At 37.7% G+C, this 24,901-nt stretch overlaps 1 protein-coding gene across 1 annotated transcript; it reads right to left on the bottom strand.

Annotated features, from left to right (window-relative positions):
* Positions 1 to 2,202: 2,202 nt before the first annotated feature.
* COCH (cochlin) lies at positions 2,203 to 24,523 on the bottom strand. Its single transcript, XM_008942587.1, has 11 exons — positions 24,321 to 24,523; positions 23,382 to 23,386; positions 19,292 to 19,448; positions 9,682 to 9,815; positions 9,261 to 9,323; positions 8,395 to 8,439; positions 8,159 to 8,306; positions 6,384 to 6,487; positions 5,260 to 5,486; positions 3,246 to 3,762; positions 2,203 to 2,509 (listed from the first exon to the last, which is right to left on the bottom strand). The coding sequence occupies exons 1-11, from the start codon at positions 24,521 to 24,523 to the stop codon at positions 2,334 to 2,336; spliced, it is 1,779 nt and encodes a 592-aa protein (XP_008940835.1). The 3' UTR covers positions 2,203 to 2,333.
* Between the last annotated feature and the right edge of the window lie 378 nt (positions 24,524 to 24,901).

The raw sequence follows: 24,901 nt of genomic DNA, 5'->3' as shown, positions 1-24,901 counted from the left end.
CCCTACCTGCTTACCCAAAACAGAGCTTAAGATAATGTTTGCTACCCTCTACTGTGCTGTTCTTCCTCCAAACTTACCTTCTACTTACAGCACAGTCCACATTCTTTCCACCCCGATTCTGCATTGTACCCGGCCTCCTTTTGTCTGTTTCCCATCAATGTTTTTCTCCAGCTCAAAGCTCATTGTTGCTGACACGTAAACTTTGTATATTTTAAAAAGTGTTTTCTGTACCCACTCCCTACCTCTACCTCAGTGTCATTGGGCTGTATGAAGGGTGGAAGTAATGTGGCATCACCATTCCTGGGAAATGGAAATAGTTGGACATGTGGCTGTACGGGTTTCGGTGTCCCAGAAATCCAGATCTGATTCTTCCTTGATGAATGAATGTACATGAGTAAAGTTCCCTCCTCCTTTGCAACAGCGAAACAAAGTGGGGGGGGGGGGGAAATGGGATTCTCCTAGCAGCATGCAATTTATATTCAGAAGAGTCAACTAGCATCATACCTAGTATGACCAATAACTGAAACTTCGATGCTGGATTAATTCAAATTAAAATATTTGTATAAATAGTATCCTGGCTCTTTGAAGATGATCTAGGATTGTTTCTTTTCCAAATTGGGATGCAAGTTAATACAAACACTTAGGAAGCATCACACAACTCATTGAAGCTATACTACATGAGTTTCATCATAAAAAGACATTTATATAGCAAGATATTAAAACAGCAGTCCCAGTTTTCTTGCAATATGTATTTCTATAAAAAAATTTGTAAAATAAAGGAATTAAACTTTTGCACAAAGTTTATATTGCATACCAATGTATACAGCAATAGCTGAATACTCTCTTCTATAAACATGTACCAAAATTAAAGATAACAATTAATAGAAAAATACAAGGCATCTTTGCCATCCATATTTAGTGTAATACATAGCCAGTCATAAGTTAAAAAAAAAAATGCACAACACAAGCCTGATGAATACAAATCCCTTCTCTGCCATTCCATAACTACTAAGAACTTTACAATCAAGGGGGGGGGAGGAGGAAAAAGGAAACCCTAGGTAGATAGGGAAAGTGCTGTTTTGATTTCTACTCTGTATTTTACTTGCAAAAATCTTTATTTTCTAAAGAATACTTGAAGTATTTTATTCACACCAGGAATCTGGAATCTCTGTGAATGTTGCATCATTTTAACCACATGCATGTAGGCAGACATTAAGAGACTACTAGGTATGTAATCAAATAAAAGCCTTTTTTCAAGAAAACTATTTTTTCATATTCAGAGAACCTTGCACTTCTTTAAAGACATTTTTACTAGCATTAGAAAGTTGTTATTCTGTGAGCTACTGAATCGCACTTATCTGCCTGCCTACTTGTTTCTTTGCTAGCCATGCAATGTGATACGCATCAGTTAGGTTTCGAGGTTGGACATACCTTTGGGATTTGAATTTGAATGCCTTCCATTCCCCGTGCGGTCTCATTTCTTTCTCCAACATTCCTGTATCTAACTAACTAATAACTTTGTAAAATCAAGACAGTACAAGGTGTAGACAGGGAAAAAAATTCAACTATATAGATATATTAGGCATATCACTTTTGACTTCAGTGGTTTAGGGAACAGTGTATCGGGTAATATGTTAGGAACCAGATTCTCAACAAATTACTGTGCCTTAAATACCTTTCAAAATTTGTGCCAAAAGAACTGAACACCGATCCAGATATTCCTGTGGTTAGAAGTTAAATGCCCTTTATTGTAAACTTTGCCAACCAGATGGCAGTATCATTCACAATAGCAAAACCTCAACTAGTAAAAAGACTGTTTAGCTACAATCTGTCATCTTTTTTCTTAATCTGCCTGGCCATAATCAATGTTGTGCAACTGAAGTACTGAAAGCACTTCATGCTATCAGCAGAACTCCTTGAAAAGATTCAGAAGCTAACCTGCAAGCTACAGAAGGCTTATGAAAGATGGTACCATGTATTTAAAATTATATTATTCTTAACGTGTAAGAAGGCATCTAGCAAGTGACAGCAGAAATGTCAGAGCTGTGTTATTTCCTCTACTGATATCTGATAGTGCAACAAGATACATAGCTTTAAACTTGGGGATACTACATATATACTGAAAATAATAGCTGTTGGCCAAATTCTGCATTCCAGCATTAAGTATAACTTCCAACAACCTCACAAGAATCCTGGACTACCGAAACAAAAAGTAGCCCTTCTTCCCTTGCTTTATGATAGTGTGTAAGAATAAAACATCTGTACTTTAGAGTAGACCCTTTCAGTTTCATTAGTTTTAGTTTCAAAGTAGTAAATCCAACAGCAGCTTTTTTTTATTGTTTAGAGTCCAAAAAATCTTTACAGATGCCTCTAATAATATCAGGAACCATCAGCTCCAGCCCTGTGAACTCCCTAGTGAAGAAAGTGTGAGATTCTCTTGGTTCAGAAGCCATGTCTTTCAGATCATCCAGAGGTGCCCAGGCAACACCAACAGAGAAGACCGTTATTCCTACAATAAAGATTAAAAAAAAAAGGCAGGGGAGAGAGGAGAAAGTTACAGATACAAGAAATACAGCCGTTTCTACATCCATGAATTAATCTAGATTGGAAAAATTGTGCTTTCAATAACTACAGACACTGTATGTCAGGACTTAAATTATTTGTCTCAGTAAAAATAAAAATGCTGAGGAAAACATAGGGTATCTTAAGAGCTAGTGTCTTATTTGGTTTTACAGTGACACATATGAAAGCAGCAATTACAACATCAGTCTTAGAACACAAGTAACACCGTTAAAATAATTTTTGAAAATAAATGTGGATCTTTCGTGTATTCTGAGTGCTTTCAAGCATCAGCAGCCCAATAAGCTTTTTGGCCAAAACTGTTTATTTCCTTGCTAAATGGCAATAGAGAGCAGGAGTCACGCTGGATTGGATGGCTCCAGTGACTGAAGCTTCACTACTGGGCTCTTCATTTTTGATGTACTAATTTCTCTTCTGCTTAGGGAAATAAGACCAGGTGTACATTTTTCACTAAGCTGCCACGAGTGAGTCTACTCCTGCATGGCTCCAATGTTGCTTTTCGTTCTAATGGAAAAGAGTTCCTTGGAGCTTACATTTTGCGAATTTAGAACAGGTAGGATACTTGATTCACTCACTGGGGCTATGTTTGCAAACTTTAAAACCTTAACATTTACAATACAATAGGATTAATCGAATTCCACCACTTTTAAAGTTACATCATTTACCTGCTTTTTGTGCAGCAGCAGCAGGTCCTCTAACATCATCATAAGACTGGCCGTCAGTCAGAACGACAAGGAAATTTTTGTTAGGGCCTTCTTTCACCGGCCCAAACACGTTTCTGGTTGTGAAGGAGATGGCATCACCAGTGGCAGTGCCACCACTCATGTAGCGAATGTTCCGGATCGCCGAGAGGACCTCTTCTTTAGAGGTGTAGTCTGTGAAGCTGAACTCGGTGCGCTGGTCGTACGTGAACTGCACGGCTGCCATCTTGGAGCCGATGTCGGAGACCTCAAATGCCTTCGCTACGTTGCTGATGAATTCGAGCATGAGGCGGAAGTTGCTGTCGCCAACGCTGCTGGAACCATCGATCAGGAAGCCAATGTTGACAGAGTTGTAGCACGTCTTGCTACACAACATCTGCTCATGCGAACACAATTTTTGGACAAGGGGTTTTACGTATTTGGTAGTACCAAACCAGGTGGGCATTTGGTAAGAGAAGAAGCCGTTGTTTCGACAGACAGCCTGTTTGAAAACAAAATGTCAAGAAGTGAATATTGACACAGCATCTATGTGGATAATAATCAGAAATCTATGTGACTTTCTTGCAGTGGTAGGTTAGAAATAGAGCCTGATGGTGGGGGTTTGGAGTGGGTTTTTTGCCTTTTTTTTTTTTTTGTAAATAAATTGCTGACAAATGTGCAGTCAAAGCTACAACATAGCTCACTTTAAAATAAAATCAACCTTGACCTCTGGAAATTTCAAATAATTTAATTTTATTCATAGGAATTATAATTTCCAGTTGTTAACAATCAAGTTTCTTGGAAGTGAAGTTGTGGCTATTGAATATACAAAGGATTGAAAGTTCAGTAATTTTTGCTTGTCTACTGAAAATTTGGCTTCTGTGATTTTCCTTTGAACTCAGTAATCACTTTACTACTTAATCTATGTCATCTCACACACAGACACACAGTGTGGCAGAAATATAGCTCCATGTCATTCAAAGTTAAATTGCTTTTTCCCCCGGCTTCTATAGGATGCACGTAAAATGCAACATAATTGAGAAAGGGATTAAATCTAAAATCAGCTCTACAAGGTGATAAATAATCTGACTAAGATCAAAATGCAGAAGGAGAGGGCTGGCCTCAGTCAGATAAGGTCATGTCTTTCTGTGCCTGTGAGTATATAAGAGTTGGAGCTGCCTGCAGTGACACTGGAATGGGCAGCAAGCTATATTCTGCCTGGAAGCAGCAGAGCTGTAGCACATCACTCTCTTCAAGCTCTGAGCTGGGATTTTTCAGCTGAAATAAACCATCTACAACATTTTTCAGCTGAAATAAACCATCTAAAACCTCTCTGTGAAAAAGAAAAAAGGAGAGGTTTTCTCACTGGGGAGTAAGAAAAGACATAGTCATTAGAGAGCTAATACGAGAGTAAAAGATCTGTGTTCATATTCCTTCTCTAACTCATCTAGAACAATATCCAAAACTTTTTATCCAAGACGAATGAATTGGATGTGAAACTGTTAGGATTTTTTTTTTTTCAGTCCTTCCTGTCCCCTTTGTAGTAAAAGTAAGTAAATAATCCTCTGCAGAGCAGGTATTGAAAGATACACCTCCCTGTCTGCCATTTCATGGTAGGAGATACCATATCTGTGTTTCGTGGCCTTTGATGCATTTAACTATAGTTGTGACAGGGGAATCTCCTACTCAGAGAATCTTAGTGTAATTTACAAAGTCCAGGAGCTACAGCTTGGCTGCAACTCTGAACTGCGAGGACGGTGATACCTTTTTGTAACCCCCTTTAGCAGGAAAACCCCAGTGTTTCCTTAGGCTTCTTAGTGATATTATTTTAAATCACGTATAAGCATGGATAGTTTCACTGGACTTTGAGAGACTATTTTAATTTTTCTAATATATATACACACATTTAGATAAACGAATTCATTAGTATTTTAGCATGAAGTAAATTCTCTAGAATCATACTCATGACTGAAGAATGTAAACTGGTGTTCTCTCTTACTTTGTCAACAAAACCAATGTCTTGTACCATTCCCAGCTCATCTGTCGTGGGTTTTGCTACAGATACAATGAATACATTGACTCCAAACTCTCTGGCCACTATGCCAGCTTCTTCTAGATCATCTGAGGGCCAGCCATCTAGGAACACGACAATGATCTTGGGAATCCCTTTGCGTGCTCCATTTTCTAAAGAGAAGAATTTCTGAGCTGTGTGCTTCAAGGCTTTCCCTAGTTTTGAAAAGAAAAAAAATATGAAGAAATAGTGTGAATACATTTTGTTACCAGTTTCCTATATGAAAATGTGCTCGATTTTGCTTACGATTACAAGTCTAACCCTGTGTAAAACCAAAATAGCATCCTGGGAAATTTCATAATAACAAAGCTTGAGCAATCTGTAAGTTTATAACCAAAAAGTCCCCAAAAAACCCGAAGCCAAACCACCCCATAAAGAAACAACCAACCAATGAAGCAAACAAAAAAACCCACAACAATAAACAAGCAAAACCACAAACAACCCACCCCACAGATAAAGCTGAGGAAAAGGCCACAGACATTTCTTTGCCCACAGATCTACTTTTGTACTAAGAAGTAGATATATTAGTGCCTGCCAAATGAATTGGAAGGAAGAAAGCTGAGAAGCTACTTAAATCTACCTTGTGAAATGCAAGCTATTTGGAATGCTCAGTCTCTTAATTTGCCAAACATCTCTTCACAACTACTTACTGCTAATTCCAAGATTATTCTAACTATTTAATTAGCAACTCAATAAGAATGACATTCTAAGCCTTTTACATACAAATTTGTCTCAGGATATCACTCTTATTACTAGTAAAAAGTTGATTACTATTTAAACACAAGAAGTGATATTTGTACTTCTACTCTAATTAAAAATATAATAAGCAACCCTAGCTTCTGGAAATGAACTGGAAGATGTGGCAATGTTCTAGCGGAAAAATGCTGAACCTAAGACAGGCAACAAAGTGTTTTAAAGACAGTGCTCCACTGAATTTTAAATACTTCAGTGTATGTGTGTCCATGTATGTATGGATATTTTTATTTATATACATCTCCAAATACATATGTCTTTTAGTATTTTTTTCTATCTGCATGGAGTTACATACTCACCTGTATTAGAATTGCCTCCTCTGAAACCTAGTTCCTTTATGGCAAACAAAACTTCTTTTGCTGCAGTGAAATTTTTCAGATAGAATTCAATTTTTGGATGTTCACTGCAGAAATGTAAAACAGTGATAAATTATGTAGTTCACTTTTCATATCACTATGGCATTAGCAACCAAAAATCACTTTGAATAATTTTGTTCTTGGTAATATACCCTCTTCCTTATATTTTTAATTCCTAAAATAGATGTATGAACCTTACTTCATAATTCTCACAATCCTTAGCAAGAGGAATTACTTATCTGAATGGGTAAATTAAGAACTGATTGATTCTTGCGTTTATCAAGCAGCTGAAAACATTAAGTTGAAACATAAAGAAGAAAAAAACTCTAGAACATGCCAGATGGTAAACCAAATGCATGTGTCTAATTGAAGTATGAATTCAGAGTTTTCTACTGTTTATAAGAAGTACCTTGTTTTTAAAAAAAATCCTGTGAAATGCAGATAGTTTGAGTTATTTAATTTGAGAAGTTTTAAGGTGGTAGCTACTGACTCCATTGAAGAAACGAAAGATTTTAGCAATGCTAAATTTCCAGATTTCACTTTTGCTTTATAGTAAGAAACACATTTGTCACGCAAAGAATAGAAAGAAAAACACCTGCAGGTCAAAGAGCTGCTGTTATGAATAAATGGCCTGATTCTGCATGAGAAGCACTAGAATGAGCCCCTGTGCCAAGAAATGGTATAGTCTGAGATATAAAGATCATAACTTTATATAAATATTATTGCTTATAATATTAATTTCTAACAAAGGGTTGAATGTTCAAGGTGCTGAACTGATTACTCATTTTCTCCAGGAACAGTATTTAAACCCAGGACAGCAAGAGTGAAGTTCATTTCCCCTAGATTTTCATGCATACAGTGGACAGACTGGATTTTTCAGGATGGAACGAATCACATCCTGAAAGACACACCCAGAGAGCTTCAGGTGGTTTGTGCCACGAATGTGATCTTTCTTTTACTAACTATAAAAGCAAGCCTAGGTCATTAGATCAGATGCAAACATTTACTTTTCAGTTGTCTGAAGGCAGGGGAGAAGAACGGACTTTAATGATGGAAGGTACAATTCTAACAGATGTTTCATCTTCTTAGAATAAGAGAGTTAAAGGCTTCTTTGTGTTCCTTTATTCCAGAAGCAATAAGCAAAGTGGTTAAGCCTTGAGTGCTAGTAAACTGAGCAGTGGCTCAAAAAAAACCCTTTTACCAACATGTTGGATATTGCAGTGGCTTTCAGATTGTTCTGCAGCTTGTGAACATTCTAGTATAAGTAGTCTTAAAATAAAAAGGTGACCATTTGCAATTTGAAAATACTAGCTGTTCTTACCTACAGGTTGGCAAGAGCAGTTTTGTTTTATACATGCACACAGTCGTTTGGGACAATTTTTAAAGAGCCATCTCTCCTTTGCAGAGTGCTTTCTGCTGTTTTACCAAGATGAACTGCAAAACTGTCAGTGGCAGAGGGGCTGTGAAATGTCTGGCTGCTCTCTCTTTGCAAATGTCAGATATCACAGAGGCAGATGACGACCAAATTTTCCACGCCTCCTCACAGTGACAGCACAGGGTAGCGCACAGGAACAATACTACAGCTGGAAAGGGTTTGCTTTCTCTTGCTGTTCATCTGCCGTTAATGTGCAAACACTAGTTTGCAAAATAGGGAGTGATATGTTAATTGATTTCTCTTATTAATCACTCAGTCCTATTTTGTATACGTCTGTTCTCACCTGGCTTGCACAACTCCAACATGAGGCCCTTCTGTTCCAATTCCCAACATCACAGCTACTTTTCCAACAAAATTTTTCTGCAAATTAAATCTACGTTGGCCGATGTTGTAACTTCCGTCAATGAGAAATGCAATATCAGCTTTACAGTCTGTGAACATCCAAAATAATTAGACTTCCTTAACACTGAATAAACATTAGGACTTCTCTTTGCAAAAGTTAAATCTGTGGGTTCCTACCTTTGTTTCCAGCCTTTTTATCAGTTAGCTTCTTAGGTCTTTTACCTTCAGTGAAGAAAACAGCATGGATTACTGAACAGTGAAAAATGAACCAGAAGAAACTCAGACTCCAAGAATTACATTGTGATCTATCTACAGTAAGAAGTATCAATAGGTTTGATTATTAAACTCACATTACTGCTGCTGCTTTGCTCCTTAGAGAATATTTTTTTTCAAATGAAACACTTTAACCTTCCTTTCTGCATCTTCCTGGGTGGGTCGCTGTAGCTCACCATCCGCCTTAGGGGCTACCGTTTCTCAGCCCACAGTCCTGCTGTACAGTCAGCAGTTTTAATGGTTTAGAAGCAAACTAACACTTCAGCTGTAAAGCATACGGCCTATTCATAAACAAGACCCAAGTCCAGTGTTTATATACCACTAACCTTCATAAAAAGTGATCTAGTCATTTACTGGCAGCATGTTCTGTGGAAAAATTCACACAATTTCTGCTCTGTAAATCCTGACAGCACTCAGCTGTTGAGTAGCTCTGTACGGAGGAATGCATTGTCTGTCTGCTCTGTCACTGGGCGGGAATGAGTATTACATAGGCTCATGAAATCTTGCCTTCCTTTCTGTTATTTGTATTACTTTTCTAAATTAATTCAAGTTTTTCTTAATTCACATGAACACTACTGAAGTCAGAATCACTCTTCTCAATTACAAATGGTTCCTCTTTTTGCTGATGAAAGATGTGCTACAAAACCAGATATGGTGTATATTTTCTTTTTTAGAAATAAATTCTATGAAGCACAGCACTTTAGTCAGGTGTTCACACACTCAAGCACATTATATCACAGGAGGCTTCCCATGTTGCAGAGATCTCATACCTGTAGAAGGACGAGCTGTTGATACTGATCGCCCAACTGCTTCAAGAGCTGTGTTCTTGGCCCCTGTTAAAATATTGGAAGACTAAACTTACTGTATTTCAGTGTATTTAGATGAAATTACAAATGCTTGAAGGGTGCTATATGTCCAATAACCTTTCTTCATCATCCGCCATTAGCTACTCTTGGAGTAGGATGTGGGTGTAGACAGATCTTTGGTGCAACCCAGTATTGCACTCTTTGTTTTGCAGGTAACAAACTCCTCCCTTGAGCTTCTGCATTTGAAATAGCAGCTGGTGGGTATTTACAGCATATCTAACTGATGAGAGTTTTTGAACTGTAGCAGATGTTATTTCCAGTTTCCTGGAGTTCTGTTAATATGCCCAGTATAGTTTGTAAAATAATAAGCATGTGATCTACTTACGAGTCACTGAGAAAGATGAAGCCCATCTAGTGAGCGCCTGAGACTGAATCCCATTGGCATTCACAGCAGGGTAGTTTTCCTGTCCTGGGAGTGTCTGCACTCTTACAGCTCCTCCTGCATTTGTGATCACCCCCCTGGAATACAAGAAGAGTTGTTATAAATCGGACATTTTAATCACAAGAAAACACAACACAATTATAGCATCGTTAGTACATTGGATGCTACCTTCCTGAAAAAGGTGACATATAGGCAGGCAGTTGTTCAGGCTGAAACAATCTATGAATTGCTGAAAAGACTTTTAAAAGAAACTAATGCACAGAGCACCACACAGACTTAGAAAAAAAGTTAGAAAATGCTAAAATTCTGGCAGTGTTCAGACTGACACAGAAGAGTCATGTTTCAAGGACATATCAATTCCTAAAGGAAAGAGCTCCAGCAAAACATATTTGAGATCACCGAAGATCATTGTGCTTCTTGAATATATGTGGCTGAAATAAAATTCAGTACATTTAACTACAAAATGACCAAAGCTAAGAAAACCAGAAAGAAAAATTACCGTTTATAGTAGTAATGAATATGTAGGATATCTTATTATGCAACTACAGACTGAAGTCTAAGATGGTAGATATTATTAATAACTGCCATCAGATTACTGACAGGAACAGAACTTACAGATTCTTATTCTTCTTATTCACCTACAGTAAACATTAAAAGTGAAACCCGAAATTAATGAAACAAGTGTGAATTAATCACAGTCCACACAAGATTCTGAATTGCTTTCCATCTAGATTTGGAAATAGTGTATCGACACGGACTGCAATTCAACTGTGTAATTTTCACCAGCAGAGATGAAGAGTGACGTACCAAATTGCAGCTTCAGAACTGGCAATACTTAGGCAATAGTTTACAAGTCGTAGCTATCTGCCTTAGTTTAAGCATAATGAAATGGATCCTCAATACACAGTTATAAAGGATTAATTAAAAAAACCCAAAACACACCAACCCAACTCAGAACAAATAACAAGAAGCTTACTGATTAAAATATCTTAAGTCATTTTCATTGTTACAAGACTATTATACTCCTTAATGCCTTACGGGAAAACTCAGTTCAGAAACACAGAAGCAACAAGAAAACTTGTAGCAAAATCTGTAGAGGAAGTTTTACAAAACTGAGAAGAGTCAAATCTAAAACATTGAGACCTTAGGCAAGTTTTCAGAGGTCATAGTCTAGTTCTTGGAAAAGGCCACTATAACTTCTCCTGTTGAATTTCATTTCACGATTCAACAATCGGGTTTTGAGATGAGAGGACAGATCTGGTAGGCAGTCTGAGACAAATGAAGGAATAGCTAGTTTAAGAAGTTTGCTGATGTCTATGGGCTAAGGATTGTGCAGATACACAGCAGGACAGCAGACCTGTGTTTGGGAAACCTCAGGGTTAAAAGCAGCCCAGAGAGAACTTCATTGTTTTTGCAGGTCGAGAGGCTGTTGTGATTGGTTGTATTTGAATACCTTGAGTGACAATAATAAACATCAAAAGTGGCTAGATATCTTTTCATGTGCTACTGAAAGAACAGTTATTATTTTTAGACACCCAAATTCAATGCTGAGCTTCTCTAAGAGCGAGTAAAAGCTTGATACTTTGTAGTACTTGGGCAGGTACAGTACTGTTGGAAACAGCCAACCATTTCAAGACTAAACACAGCAATGTGCACCACTGTGTTTATTTTTCTTGCTTCCAACTTGAAAAGAAGTCTCAGACTAATCTGATTTAAAACATTATGAAAGTAGAATAATCAAGACCAGAGTGCAGAAAATCTTGCATATATTTCTAGTAATACGAGCTCTGGGTATCTGTGGCAAAAGCAGCTTCCACATAAATCTCCTTGTAGACTGCTGTTACAATACATTCCTCATTTCTAAATTACTGGTGTTCTATATATGTAATTCTTGTAGCTTGGAAAACTATTTTCATAGTTTCAAAATACACAAATATTTTCCCATCTAGGAATATTGTATACGGTGTATAGACAGAGGAGCTTCAGTAAAGTTGCCCTGAATTAGTTTAAAATCAGATAATAAAGTTGGCCAATAGAAACAGCACCTTGCAATTTTTTAAAAAAACAGTGAGAGAAAAATTAGACCAGAGCTTCCAACTGGTTATGTTTAACTGACAGGAAAATTCAATAAGGCAAAATTATCTTTGGGAAAAATAACACATGAATGCATTATTTGGAATATTTTAGTCTAATTAGAGCCTAACCTTCTTCTCCAGTACCTGGTTCTTGTTAGCTTTCAAGATTTCACTAGCAACCCAGTCTTAATGGATAGGGAAATGTGTCAGAAATAGAATATATATGTTTAATTGAAACTGTTTCTCGTTTAAGCTCATACTTGCAGTTTTAGTGACGCTACTTCAGGCTTGTATCAGCAAACCTGACCTACACCCAAGTTGCTCCTGGGAAGAGCTTAGTATCTATCCCCACCCCTTTTGTTGTGGATTCACAACTTTGACTGAAGGCTGAACTAAACTGAAGATGTCCAGGCTGAAAGCTCAACCTAAAAATGGTTCCTGGAAGTAAATATTTCCTCTTATTTTAGGCAGCATGACAAATTTTTCTCTATTGTTCCATTTTGTCTATTGGTCTTTTAATTTTGATTGCCATGTAATCATTTGGGGGTGGGGCAGGGAAATGTGTGTGAATCTAGATAGTCTTCATTGAATTTGAAAGCTTCCCACAGAAACCAGAGATTTATCTGCTCCTTATCTTTTTATTGAAAACATTTGAGTCCATGTTTTGTCACAAGTCATACAGCTCTAGAATGCCTTCTAAAGATACATAATTTCCATATAACAGCTCTGATATTTCTAATGCAAGTGGGAGGCTGATATTGGATGCGAATATAACATGAGCTATAGATTTATGAAAGTTTTAGCTTTTCTTGCTCATGTTATATTCATATCCAATATATAGTTTATATATAATAGTTTTTCATTCCTCTTTTATTGCTCTTCTTGTAAATTAACAACCGTTCAAACCATCTTTTACAATCTCATCAGTTTTACTTGGGGTATTTCTTCCATCAAGTTTACTCAGAGTACATGCTTATGCATGCTGAAGTAGAGTAAGCCATATTGTCAGTCAAACTCCTTTCTGCAATCATTTAAAAGTGACTCTACAAGTGAGGTTCATCCAGTATATATATGCAGTGATATTTAAACAGTGAAGAAGTGCCTGTGCATTTCCTCAGAATGATTTGTATCGTTACAATCTGCTTTGATTTTCACTGCTGTTCTTTGCTCCTGTGTGATTGACTTTGATTAAACTGGAGCTCTGCAGATTTTCCAGGAGCAACTTTCACTTCCTGACTCACTATTTTTCATTCTGCTGCCAGTGCTACTTGATGACAACTTTATATAAAAGCTGTCTGTCCATTCTCCTGCCTACCTTCACTGTTAATAACAATCACTTATTAACAAATTGTCAGTTATACATAAATAGTACTTTTCACCCCAAAATGCAGACAAGTTAAACAGAAAAGCAGACAGATGAGGAAGCAATCCAGTATCTTGTTGCCCATAAAAGAAAGTATGCTGGCCAACAGCAACAGAAGATAGGAGAATGTCTTATGAAACGTAGGCAAGTCATCTAAAACATACTTAATCTGAATTTCAGTAAACAAGCATATGGGATTGAAGCTTTTTAGAGCCTCATGCACCTCAACATGCAAGAACTGGTTATCTGTACCTCTGACACAGGGCTGGCTTGTCTTTGCTGAATTTTGAATGTGTTATTCAAGGAGCCTGCACATCAAAACTGATGCATAAGCCCACAAAGAAGACTTTCAGCCACAGGAGATAACCCTCATAGCTGCAACTGCAGTCAGTAATCTTAGGCACCACAGTAGAAATCCATCTCCTGTTAAGAGAGGAAACATGATTTCCACCTGGTGAAAAACTTTTTCCTCAGATAAGTTTTTCCACTGATTCCTAGAATTTGTAAGAGTAGAGGTAGATTTGGCCAATGGCCATGCACTTTTTGCAGCATGCTTCTAAAATACTGACTTGTTTAAAAATGTTGGAAATGAAGCCAAGTGGCTACCCTTAAATGGGCTTAGTTAAGATAAGGGTAGGGTAAGGATCAACTAGATCAAATTGTCAAGGTAACAACAAGATAACAAAACATTGTCAGTGAAACAGATAAAAGATTCCCCTTGTTGTATAACAGTGTTAAAGAACGAAGGTAAATATAATTTTGAACATTGACTAAACATCACATGCCCAGGAAAGGTCCCAAGCCCAAAGGCTTGCCCGTTGCAACTTGGCAGTTGAAAGAAGCTTATTATTGAGGTTCTTTAGTTTTGCAGTCCTGAAGCGAAAACATCTGCTCAGAAACTCACATGGTATGTTTTCATGTTAATCATTATGTTCATCATATGTCTGTAGGTAGGCCATCTGCTTTTTCAGCAGAAGGGAGATAAAAGAGAGATGAAGCCCTGCCATACTAACAACATAATTTTGACCTGAAAGTTCCTGTTCTGTTGCTAACAGTGCTGGCTGTGACAGCAGTTGGCATGTCCTAGAGTCCTTGGATGAAAACAGTTATCCTCAAGGACTTAAGACAGCTGAATTACATGAATTCCCATCTTTCCTTCCTACCATTGGGAGCTGCATTAAACTCCTTCCACATCATCTGTTTTTCTCCACCACTCCAAAAAGTATCCTTCTCCAAACTGCAGTCCTCTACTGCTACCTGATTGCTTTCCATCACTAATACAGAGCTGCTCAAGGTTTCATGCTAGCATCCTCTGCCCCCCATAGGTTGTGCTTTTTGTTTGCTCTGCACCCCTACTGCTTTTGGCAGGAAAGGCAGTGCAGCAGCAGAAGCAGGCATCATACCAAGGTTTTCCAGGAGATCTACATCTTCTCAGAAGTCCCTCTGACAAGCCAACCTTTTTGTCAATATTCTTACTAGAATAGTAGGCAAACACAAAGGCAGCTCAAGAGCATTCATGTTTGTGGTCACATTGTGTCCAGCTTGGCAATACCACGATACGCTTTTGTTACACTTGAGTTCTGTAACTCTGATGTTTAATTAGAAATGGTTCCATCCTGTGACTAGTTAGGAAGTTTATGAAAACATTTCCATGCCTATTTAGCATCTAAAACCTACCACACTGGGCTAGGTCTCCATTTCGTGGAATTGGCACTAGAACAGAACTGCACAAGCTGAGAACCTAGCCCTTCATTTGACCTTCTGATTATTAATCCAATTAATTACTCAGTGGTAGATTTAACTCAATCCTTCATGCCTACATAGTGTCAGCCTGGTAGAAGGCTCTTCATTCTTCCCCCAACAAATAAATCTTTTATTTTTCTGGCCAGAGAAAGAATAAATATTATAGAATCATAGAATCCTTTAGGTTGGAAGGGACCTTCAAGATCATCAAGTCCAACCATTGAGCCATTAGGGCTCTAAAGTCCTCTGCTAAAACAGATCAGAATCTGTCAGGGTTGGAAGGGACCACAAGGATCACCCAGTTCCAACCCCTCTGCCATGAGCAGGGACACCTCCCACTAGATCAGGCTGCCCAGAGCCTCATCTATTCTGTTTCCTGAGGGTAATTACACAAAAAGGTGAGAAAAAGACAGATATAACAAACTAAATCAGGCAGAAAGCTTATTCATTTGTAGTATACAGAACTATTCATAGCTCAGTTCTGCTAAAATGCTTTACATGCATTATATAGCATTTTCATGTGTTAATAATTACCACAGTAACAGAACTACTTATAGGTACAAGGATCACTTGGTTTATACAAAACTAAGGAATTGGGCCTCAGTTTGGATCTGGCACACAAACTGGAGTGTATGTGGAAGGGGGAACTGACCCATGCTCAAACAATTATTTTCGGTTCAAAAAATAAATAAGCAGTGCTCCCAAGACTGGGGCTTCTTGAAACACTGGATAACTGTCTGACTGTGCTTCCTATAGGTTAACACTTACAGTCACTGTAGTGACATTGGCCTGGCACTCAACAGTGCTTAGGGTATAGAGCTATGCTGCACTCACTGTGCAATGTAATGTGGGGTATACCTAGTTAAACTAAACGTGGTTGTTTCGCTTATTTGGAAGAAATCTATTAAATTCTCAGAGCACACACCTAGTTGCATCACAATAACAACAAATAATGGTGATTATCTAATACTCATATCTTCAAGTTACTTGGGTACCAATATGGAGTTTAAACAGTGCAACACAGAGTGAGCAGGAGCAAGTATTTTGTCTGGTTTTGTTGGATTTTGCAGCCTGCAGTAATCAACCATCACTGCTCCTCCATTCATCAATGATTTTTTAACAGTACTAGGACACAGGGCTGCTAATACCTGCGACAAAACTAACACGTTCTCACATAGCAATGTCTGTTCCAAGTATGAAAGGCCAACAGAACTAATACCCCTCAACTTAAAGGTAGTTTTCAAAAAACATCAGTTTTACATTCTGCTTTTTCAAAATGCTTTACTACATGTTCAGTTATATTCAGAAGACTAAAATGTTTAATTTACACCTTTACAGGAAAACACAGTAGACAGGTAAATCTATTTTAAACCCTTCATTGCTATTAGAGCCCTCATTGTTCTCACATTGTGGAGACAGATTTTTAGATACAAGTTTAACAAACAGGGGTGCACATTTCACAAGTAGTATAATTTATATTGGCACTTACTACGAAAAAATAGGTTTCTCTATAGTCTTGTGCTTCTGGACTGGGTAATAGCAACAGACAGTTTATAAGGTGCAGATTTCAGTGAAGAGCTAAGTGATGTATAAACACCTATGCTTTTTTACCTAGGCCAAGACTATGCAAACCTTTAAAAGAAATCTGCATCCTCTGTCACTTTTATCTTCTTCTACAGGCGTATTCAAAAACTATGACAGAACTGATCCCCTAATGGCTTTCTTGGTGGGACTTCTTTAACAGTCAGTCACCACTGGCATGTTCAAGACCGCTGCCTAGTTAATACTGGTTAGGAACTTTAGTGACTTTTCAAAACACTCAAGTCTTCAGTCCCTTTGTTCTCAATAGCAAAGGCTTTTTTCCATCCTCCTTAAGTAAAGGCATCTTTGGCAACTGGTAATGAAACAGTGTTAAAATGAATGGCAACATCACTAAATACAAACATTGTTTTAGAAAAAAAAAAAAATGGGAAGAAATATCAGTTTTTCTATATAACTTTTCCTTTTTTAAAAAAAAGACACTGCAGACATTCTTTCACAAACTCTTCGTATATACCTAAATAAGGAAATGTGAAGAATTGGTTTTATTCTTTTTACAGAAGGATCAAAAGGAAGCCTGTTCTACCAATAAAGCATACATGGAGACAGGTAATTCTCTCAAATTAATTCTTAAGCTTTAAATCAAATACATGCAGACCCTCACAATACCTTCCAAGTTCTTCCTATCTGCCCCTATAGTACATTAGCTCTTAGTCTTAGCCTTCTTTACAGCATTTGAGTAGAAAATCTGTCTTGAATGTCTCAAAACTCCTCCTTAAATCCAGCTTAAAAAAAAACAAAAAAGAGCTTTTTTAATATGATTTAAAGTTTAAATATTATAAAAATAGCCTGAATTCTGGAAGTCATGTTAAAAGTTATATTTAAAGTGTCAATTAAAACCATAAGTTTCTGGATAGTAACATTAGCCCTCTAAATATTATTTTAAATGTTCAGTGTGTATTTTAGGGCATTTAAAGATCAGGTAATGAACGTTACCTAAAAAAAAAAAACCAACAACAACTTTATTTTCCTTCTTTGACCTCTAATAATTTGTTTAAGAAAACGCTAAGATTTCAGAAACATAAAACATACTCTGATATCAAAGTTCAGCATCACATCAATATATTCTGAAAAAGTTTCTGTTGCTTGAAGATAAACAAACAACTATTTCACCATTTCTTTCAAATGCTTTGTTTCACTTCAGCTGTTAGTAAGTTTCAGCCTTCCTACAAGGGCAGCAAAACTCTTATCTGGATATACAAATATAATAAGATGGTGTGATTTGTTTAACTGTAGTTTATGAATATGTTAACATAAATGCACGTAACAGCTACATAAAACTCATTTTAAGTTTAGTGATGCTCAGGGATAATTTAAGGGATGCTCTGGATAATTTATATTGTAATCCACAAATGTTAATGAATCTCATTCATAGGAATAGGACATTAAAAAAAGGTCTCTAATAGATACCTCGATATCATTATTTGCATCAAGAACACCTCTTGAAAACTAAGTAATTTAGGTTTTATGCATGATGAAGTCTTGCTTTTAAATGTATTCAGAATATTTCATTGTAGAATTCTCAGAAATTAGGAAATGTTTTCGCAGGATGATCTAGACTGTATGGTTGTTTCAAGATAGGATCAATTATGGTCATCTAGTTGTTCTAGACAGATTTATCTGTTTTGGGAAACAGTCTATTGTGGTTCCTGTAATATCCCAGGCCATCTAGTTTCTGTCCCTGTTAGACTTTTCTTCATGTCTAATCCAGATTTCTGTTGCTGAAATGTCAGTCCTGTCTTAAGAGTCATAACACCTTACAAAGTTTTGATTGTTACCACAAAGTAGTTTCATGAAAGCATATTGTGAAAGGTCTAAAAATCATGTTGTGCAGCCAGTTAATAGATGAAGCAAAAAATCCTTTAATAACCAAGTTTTCTTAAAGTATCAAAGTCAGTCCGGCTTCCACAGGCATCTGAAATAAGTATCTCACTGTCTCCAGATTTCGTCCAACATTTCCTTATTAAAAATTGATCAAAGAGAGAATTTGCCTTGCAAATAACTGAATCCTTTTCTGTCCTCAAGCAAACAAAAAACCCCCAATAACAAACAAAGACCCAAAACCCCAGATTACCTCAATAAGACACCTGCCAGCCTGTTTTCCTCCCCTGTGGAATTATTATTGCTTTTCTAATTACATCTATTTAACATGGGTTAACTGGATATTTGTCTTTAGTTTTCTGTTTGATACAGAAGTGAATTCAGCTAGATACTGGTCTAATTGAGAGATCATTAATTAGATGAACACCCAGCAAGCAATTGTCAGAAGATAAATGCTGCCACAAAAAACAAACCCACAACCCAACACTGATTAAAAGCGGCAGTCTATGGGCCACATTCAGCCAAATCATGTGTAGGTCTGATTGCACAGGAGCTTAAACTAATTTCAGTAATTTCAGAGAAATGGTCATGTGACTGAAAGTCAGAAAGTAAATCTGCTTTTATTCTCCAGTCAGTTACTATTTACGCTGTATCCTTCCCTATCTACCAGTGACACATAGATCATCTTACAGTGAAGGTCTATCTGCTGCTGTGCCGCTTCAGAGAAAGCGAGTAACGTGGTCTGAGGAACACTAAAACACAACTCGGATAACTTGCAAGCCATCCATCCATTCTTTTCTTCCTTGTTCTCTCTTCCACTAATGGCATTCCTATTAATATGACTACTGAACTCAAGAAGATCTTTATTATATCATTGAAAGATTAAGATTTACCAATGTGGCAAGACTATATGAACTTACTTAACCCATTGATTAGCAATCATCTGACTTACCTGTGTATGGCAGCTCCGCAGATACTGGAAAGAGAGGCATAAACTCCATCCCCAAAGACATAAAATTGCCACAGAGGACAATTTGCTGGGCAGAGGACATCTTCTGTCTCCTTCCTAAGGTCAAGTCCTCTTGTAAAGCACGTGGCAGCAGTGGAAGCTAAAGAAAAAAGAACGTATGACCTGGAAGTCTAAAGGGCTTGGGTTTTTTTTTTTGTGTGTGTTTTTTTGTTTGTTTGTTTGTTTTAAAATCAGTTTCCAAGCTTAAAGTAATGTTTGGATTTGAAACTGGTTATAGTGTCTTATGCTCCACTACATCTCTAAAACGTCTTTGGAGCTTACAACTGTACAGTTATGACAGGGAAGAACACACTTAAATTACATATGGAAAAGAAGTGGCAGAAAAAGGGGAAAGAGTAAAAAAAGACCAAACACTAAAGGAACATTAAAACAACATCCAAGGAATATTACAGGAGGAAAAGCAATTCACATCTGTAGCTGCAGAAACAGAATGGCAAGGGGAAAACCTTTGAGGGCTGACAGCAGTACAGGAGCAGGAATCTCTTTCCAAGGGAGAAATTAAATTACTCTGACATCCCCACGGTACTCTCCACCATAAGGCACATGTGAATCACTTAGGAAACTCTGAATCGTCTCTCCAGTGGCATTCATGAAGCAGGGTGACAGCAGCATTTCCCTTAGCCTCCGCAATAAATCCTACTGAGGCCAGTGTTAAAAAAAAAAAAAAAAAAGACAAGCCAACAACCATCACCCAAACCAAAACAAAAAACCACCCTCAGACTATCTCCTTGCTTCAGTAACATCTAGAGCATTTATAGCAGTTCATTGGAATGAAGTTTACATCATTATCATTGTGCAAAGAACTGTCAGATCCACCCAGCGAGACAGGCTTTAGTTATTTGGCTCAGGTACATGCATTTTTCACATAGAACCTTGCCTTTTTTCCTAAAAGTTGCTCCTCATATTATCACCATTAAGCTTTCACTGTGTTTGCAGGTGTGCGATGTAGGTAGGCAGACATAGATTTACACCAGTATAGAACTTTACTTGGCAAATCAATGCTTTTTCTTTTGAAAGCTTCGATGCCATCATCTTAGATACTTACTCCCATCCTTCTACTACACAGGACAGCATGTTCAGCTGGTCTGGTAGCACAGCTTATTAAGCCTTTGTCTTAGATCAACACCAATTCGCATCACAAGGCAAACTCATGCCTGAATATTTATTCTGAACTTCTTAAGAGCACATCCTCCCCTTGCTAAGCACCAGAAGTTGCAAGAACCTTTTCTATATGCACTCAGAGTATTACTTTTTCAAAGTATTGAGATGAGAGCTAACAGAGGCTGGCCAGTGTCTGTACCACAGCATAACATCCCAAGGAGAGTATGTTTAGAGGATCAGTGATGTCTCTCACCTGCTTCCCTGCCTACTCTTTCCACTCTTACCCTAGGATGTTTAATGACCCAAACATAAGCTGCTGTTCATCATCAGCAGACGGAAAAGATCACAACCTCCTGCTCATCTCAGACTTTAGAACTGAAAATCAGAACCATCACAGGCAGAGGGGCAGAGGGAAGCGTCTGTTCATTCTGACTGCATGGATCAAACACACATTTCTAGACTATGCATGTAGTTTTAAGTATATGTAATCCTCATTGATGCTATACTAAAATTATGTTAAAACTACCTAATTATGTCTTCCTGAAGACATTTTTGATGCTACTTGTCAACACAAAGATGCAGTTTTAATATGCTAAATATGTCTACAGAGTCCAGAGTAAGAAAAAAAGTAGTAAACACTACTTCATTTTTCCTTTCTCAAGATAAGTTTTCTGTCTAGAAAGATGCTGTAAAGTGATTTAATCAGATTCTTAAGTATTTAATAAAGACATTTCATTTAGTACTTAGTCTTATCTACTCACATCCTCTCCATGCTTAATCATATACATTTGTCTTAAAAACTTAAGTCTGAGAAACCAAGAAGAATCACCATGCTTTACCTAGAAGCTCCGCATTTTCATTGTTAAAAATGCTGTATTACTGCTGTTATGCTAAAAGAAGTCAATTTGCTTTGCTGTTTGAGTCCCCTAGCCCTTTATAAGCACATTAGCTAATTAACTGGGCACTAGCTAAGTAGTATCCACCAAATGACAACAAGCATCAGAATAAAACAACAGCTGGAGGGCTGGATATCCTTGGGGGAATCACTGCAAAGAGCACCACTGATGATCTTCTGCTTTCACCGCACTTCTTGTGCCACGCACCCTACAACATTTTCCCAGCCTCCAAAAGTGTAAGACACCACAGGAAGCTTTAATACCTGTCATTTCTCATGTACTATCCTTGACTGCATGCACAGTCTGCCAAGGAATTCAGAGACAATGATGAGACATGTCTCATTAATGAGCCCTTTATCGCTTGGAGATCTGTATTTCCAGGTACTTCCTAATTTCTAACATTTTATATAGCACAGAAGATGGGGGAGAAAGCCACCTTGCTGTGTTTTCCCTGGCTATGAAAACACAGAAATCCATTGTAGCCTGGCCATGGGATTTTTATGTACTGACAGCCTAAAGACTGTCATCATCCTTGTCTACACTATGGCACAAGGGAACGGAGCAAGATGCTACTATGCGAACCACTCTAACTAGGGGCTTTAGTGGTTCATCCTTAGTTGGATCACACAGTTAAAAAAACCCACACATGATGCTATTAATTAAAATTGAACAATTCCATTTTGGTTTTCTATTTAGGTAGATACAATTTTCTATAAGATGTAATTCTGTAACTGAGACTAACATTAGGAATGTTAGGTACAGCATCAAAATGAGAAGTATGGATAACAGAATTAAGATTTTGAGTATGAACCCTGCAGTAAGTTTTGTTCTTCCCTGTTAATGTACCATGAGCTATCCTACCTATGAAACGACAAGCAGTACCTTGTGAACAGGAAAAGGTGTTAGTCAGGTCTGAATATTAGAGAATATAGAATAGTTTTTTGCCAGCTTACATACTAATCATTCTCCCAGATTTCATATGTGATATCACTATTAAAATTGAAGAAGGCAGGTGTTTTTGTTAGTCTATGCAAGATATTTCATCGTAGCAGAGACAGACAAAGATATATATCTATATATATCAAGTAACCAAGATAAAACCCTTGTTTTAATCACTGTAATTCAAGAATGTAAAAGCAGTAGCAGTGGAGGCATTTCTCAGGATACTTATGTGACCCAATACTCTCAATCCATGTATTTTTGGAAGAAGAAAAGATAAGCTTTTAGTTTACAGGAAAGGACTCATTCCTATCCATTCTGGACTCCTATGAAGACCACAGACCTATGTTACATGATATAAAATTAGGCCTTCAGAACTGTAATAAAATGACCATCATCCCATTCTGTCAAGATACACACTCTTCAACCCTCACAGACTACATCAGGGTACACCATAAAAACAAAGAAAATAAGCTGTATTTCTTCCTGATTTAAGCCATATTTAAAAGTACAGATGAACATCTTCCACCACTGTTGACCTAAAAAAGAAAAAAGAAACAACAGCTCACTTCTCTTCTAAAAGATGTCTGATAACCATGCTTTCAATCATTCCATCAGTGTCCGTCTTTTTGGTGCCGTCTCCCACATACTCCAAGTGCCCTGAATAGCTGCTTCTTATTCCCACCTATGAAAGTCCTCATTTTGCTTTTGACAGGAGTCACTAATTGAAAAGGCTCTAGAAATACAAAAGCTGTAGCCAAAAGCCAAGCTTTTCTAATCTTGACATTTCCATGCATTGCTTTGGGAAAAAACAATTGGTTTATGTAAAGGAAAAAAAAAAAAATCCCTATACACATTATTAAAAAAAAAGTTAGGGATTCTGAAGAGTAAGATAACTTTATGAGTCATAAAATAGAGAATTACATCCCTAAAATGCTTCTTATGCCTTTTAGTATTCAGTTTTGTATCGTTGCAAAACAGGAAGCTTTTAAAAGTCTTTTTTTTTTTTTTATCTTCAGGATACAAACAAGCCTGATTTTCATGTCTTATGCAAGGAATACTCCCACAAACCTTACCCACACTAGAGAAAAAAAAAAAAAAAAAGACATACTAGTATAACTATACCTGTTTATGTTTTGGAAAATGCATTCCCAGGTTGCATAGCAATACATATAATCTTAAGTACGTATTCTGATCTGGACAAGGGCAATAGGATTTTAAAAAAAGTCTGGTCAGGGCTGTAGAATTCATTTCAGTCTAAGACCTTGCCCTTTTCTGATCAGCTTAAGGTTGCTTACCATCACATGCCAATGTTTACCCACCCATATGCTGCGTCTCATGTGCTGTACCAGAACTGTTGAACTCAGCAATATTTACATATATTTCAGGAGAAGTATAACGAAAGATATAAGATTCTGTAAGAACTCTCTGTGTAGTCATAAGCCTAAATACTGTAGATTTTTGAGGAAATTAATGTTCTTTCATTACTTCGAACAAGAGAATTTAAGCATTTTCATAAAGTCTCCTGCAAGCTTCTAGTTCAATAACTAAATGCTGCTGAATTCAGGTTCTGAATAATGGCAAGAGAAAGTACCTTACAGTAACTGTTCATATTTTATATCACAAACACACCCTAGTATCAATATTCCATTTCACTAATATTCCCTTAATGTTATTTTAGCTGGTTCCAAATACCTTCAGATTACAGTGGCTTCTTCTCCAGCCCTGGAAGGAAGCATTACAGACAGCTTTTCACTTGTTTTCTGACAGACTGTGAACGTTTCATCTGTATTGCACCTGTAAAATGAAAAGGAAAGGAATTTGGGTTGAAGTAAGTTTTCTATCACTGTGCGTTCTTTTTTTCAAGCCATAACACTCTGTGACATATAGCTATTACCAGTTTACCACAAAAGAATTTTCCAAACGCTTGATCAAGCACAAAATGAGCAGCAAATCCTGCTTCCTAAGGACTGTAAACCCCTGAAAAACCATTCAGAAAAGCTGAGGTCACTCACCTTCTGCAGGTCAGTCCTGCATCTGGAAGCGCATCCTTCTGGAGGCTCCTGCCCTCCCTTGGGGAAAGGCTTTGCTGGAAGGGGCAGACAAAACGCTTGTCTGGCGCATTATTTCTTCCACTGCTTCCTAGGGCTCCTGGTTTCCATGGATTGTCTGTGGCTCCAGGAGAGCCCACTCTCCAGCAGCCTTGGATGCAGTCCATTAGGGCATGGTGCAGCACGCAGCCCCCTGCCTGCCCTGCTGGGCATCTTAGGTATAGTTCTTTGCTTTCCAGGTCAAACTAACGGCAGGGCAGGTTTCAAAAGTTTTTCATCAATTCCGTGGTCAAAAACAGGTCGGAGATCCTCCAATTGCCAAGCACTGCCTAAAAGCCTTTACAATACACACAAACACGCTTCCACTCACGCTCGCTACCAGCACTCTCCTCGGTGGGGACCCTTGTTACCATTGTTCTTCTTCAGCTTGCGCCAGGAGAGAGTTTCACCCCCCTGTAGAAGCGTTCCCGAACATCCTCTGCGCTCTGCAGCCCACCGCCCGAGGAGCCCGAGCGGCCCCGGGCAGCGCTGCTCCAGCCCAGCCC

Source organism: Merops nubicus, unplaced genomic scaffold, assembly GCF_000691845.1.
Source record: "Merops nubicus isolate BGI_N331 unplaced genomic scaffold, ASM69184v1 scaffold10836, whole genome shotgun sequence".
NCBI classification, from domain to species: Eukaryota; Metazoa; Chordata; class Aves; order Coraciiformes; family Meropidae; genus Merops; species Merops nubicus.
The sequence above is the reverse complement of the archived record's forward strand: the minus strand, read 5'-3'. Positions and strand labels throughout refer to the sequence as shown.

Excerpts from the sequence above, each read along its gene's own strand:
- COCH (XM_008942587.1), bottom strand. The coding sequence starts at position 24,523 with ATGGACTGCATCCAAGGCTGCTGGAGAGTGGGCTCTCCTGGAGCCACA. Across the intron at positions 8,307-8,394 it reads TAAAAAGGCTGGAAACAAAG|ACTGTAAAGCTGATATTGCA; the intron begins GTAGGAACCCAC and ends GGATGTTCACAG. Across the intron at positions 5,487-6,383 it reads AGGAGGCAATTCTAATACAG|GGAAAGCCTTGAAGCACACA; the intron begins GTGAGTATGTAA and ends TTTCAAAACTAG.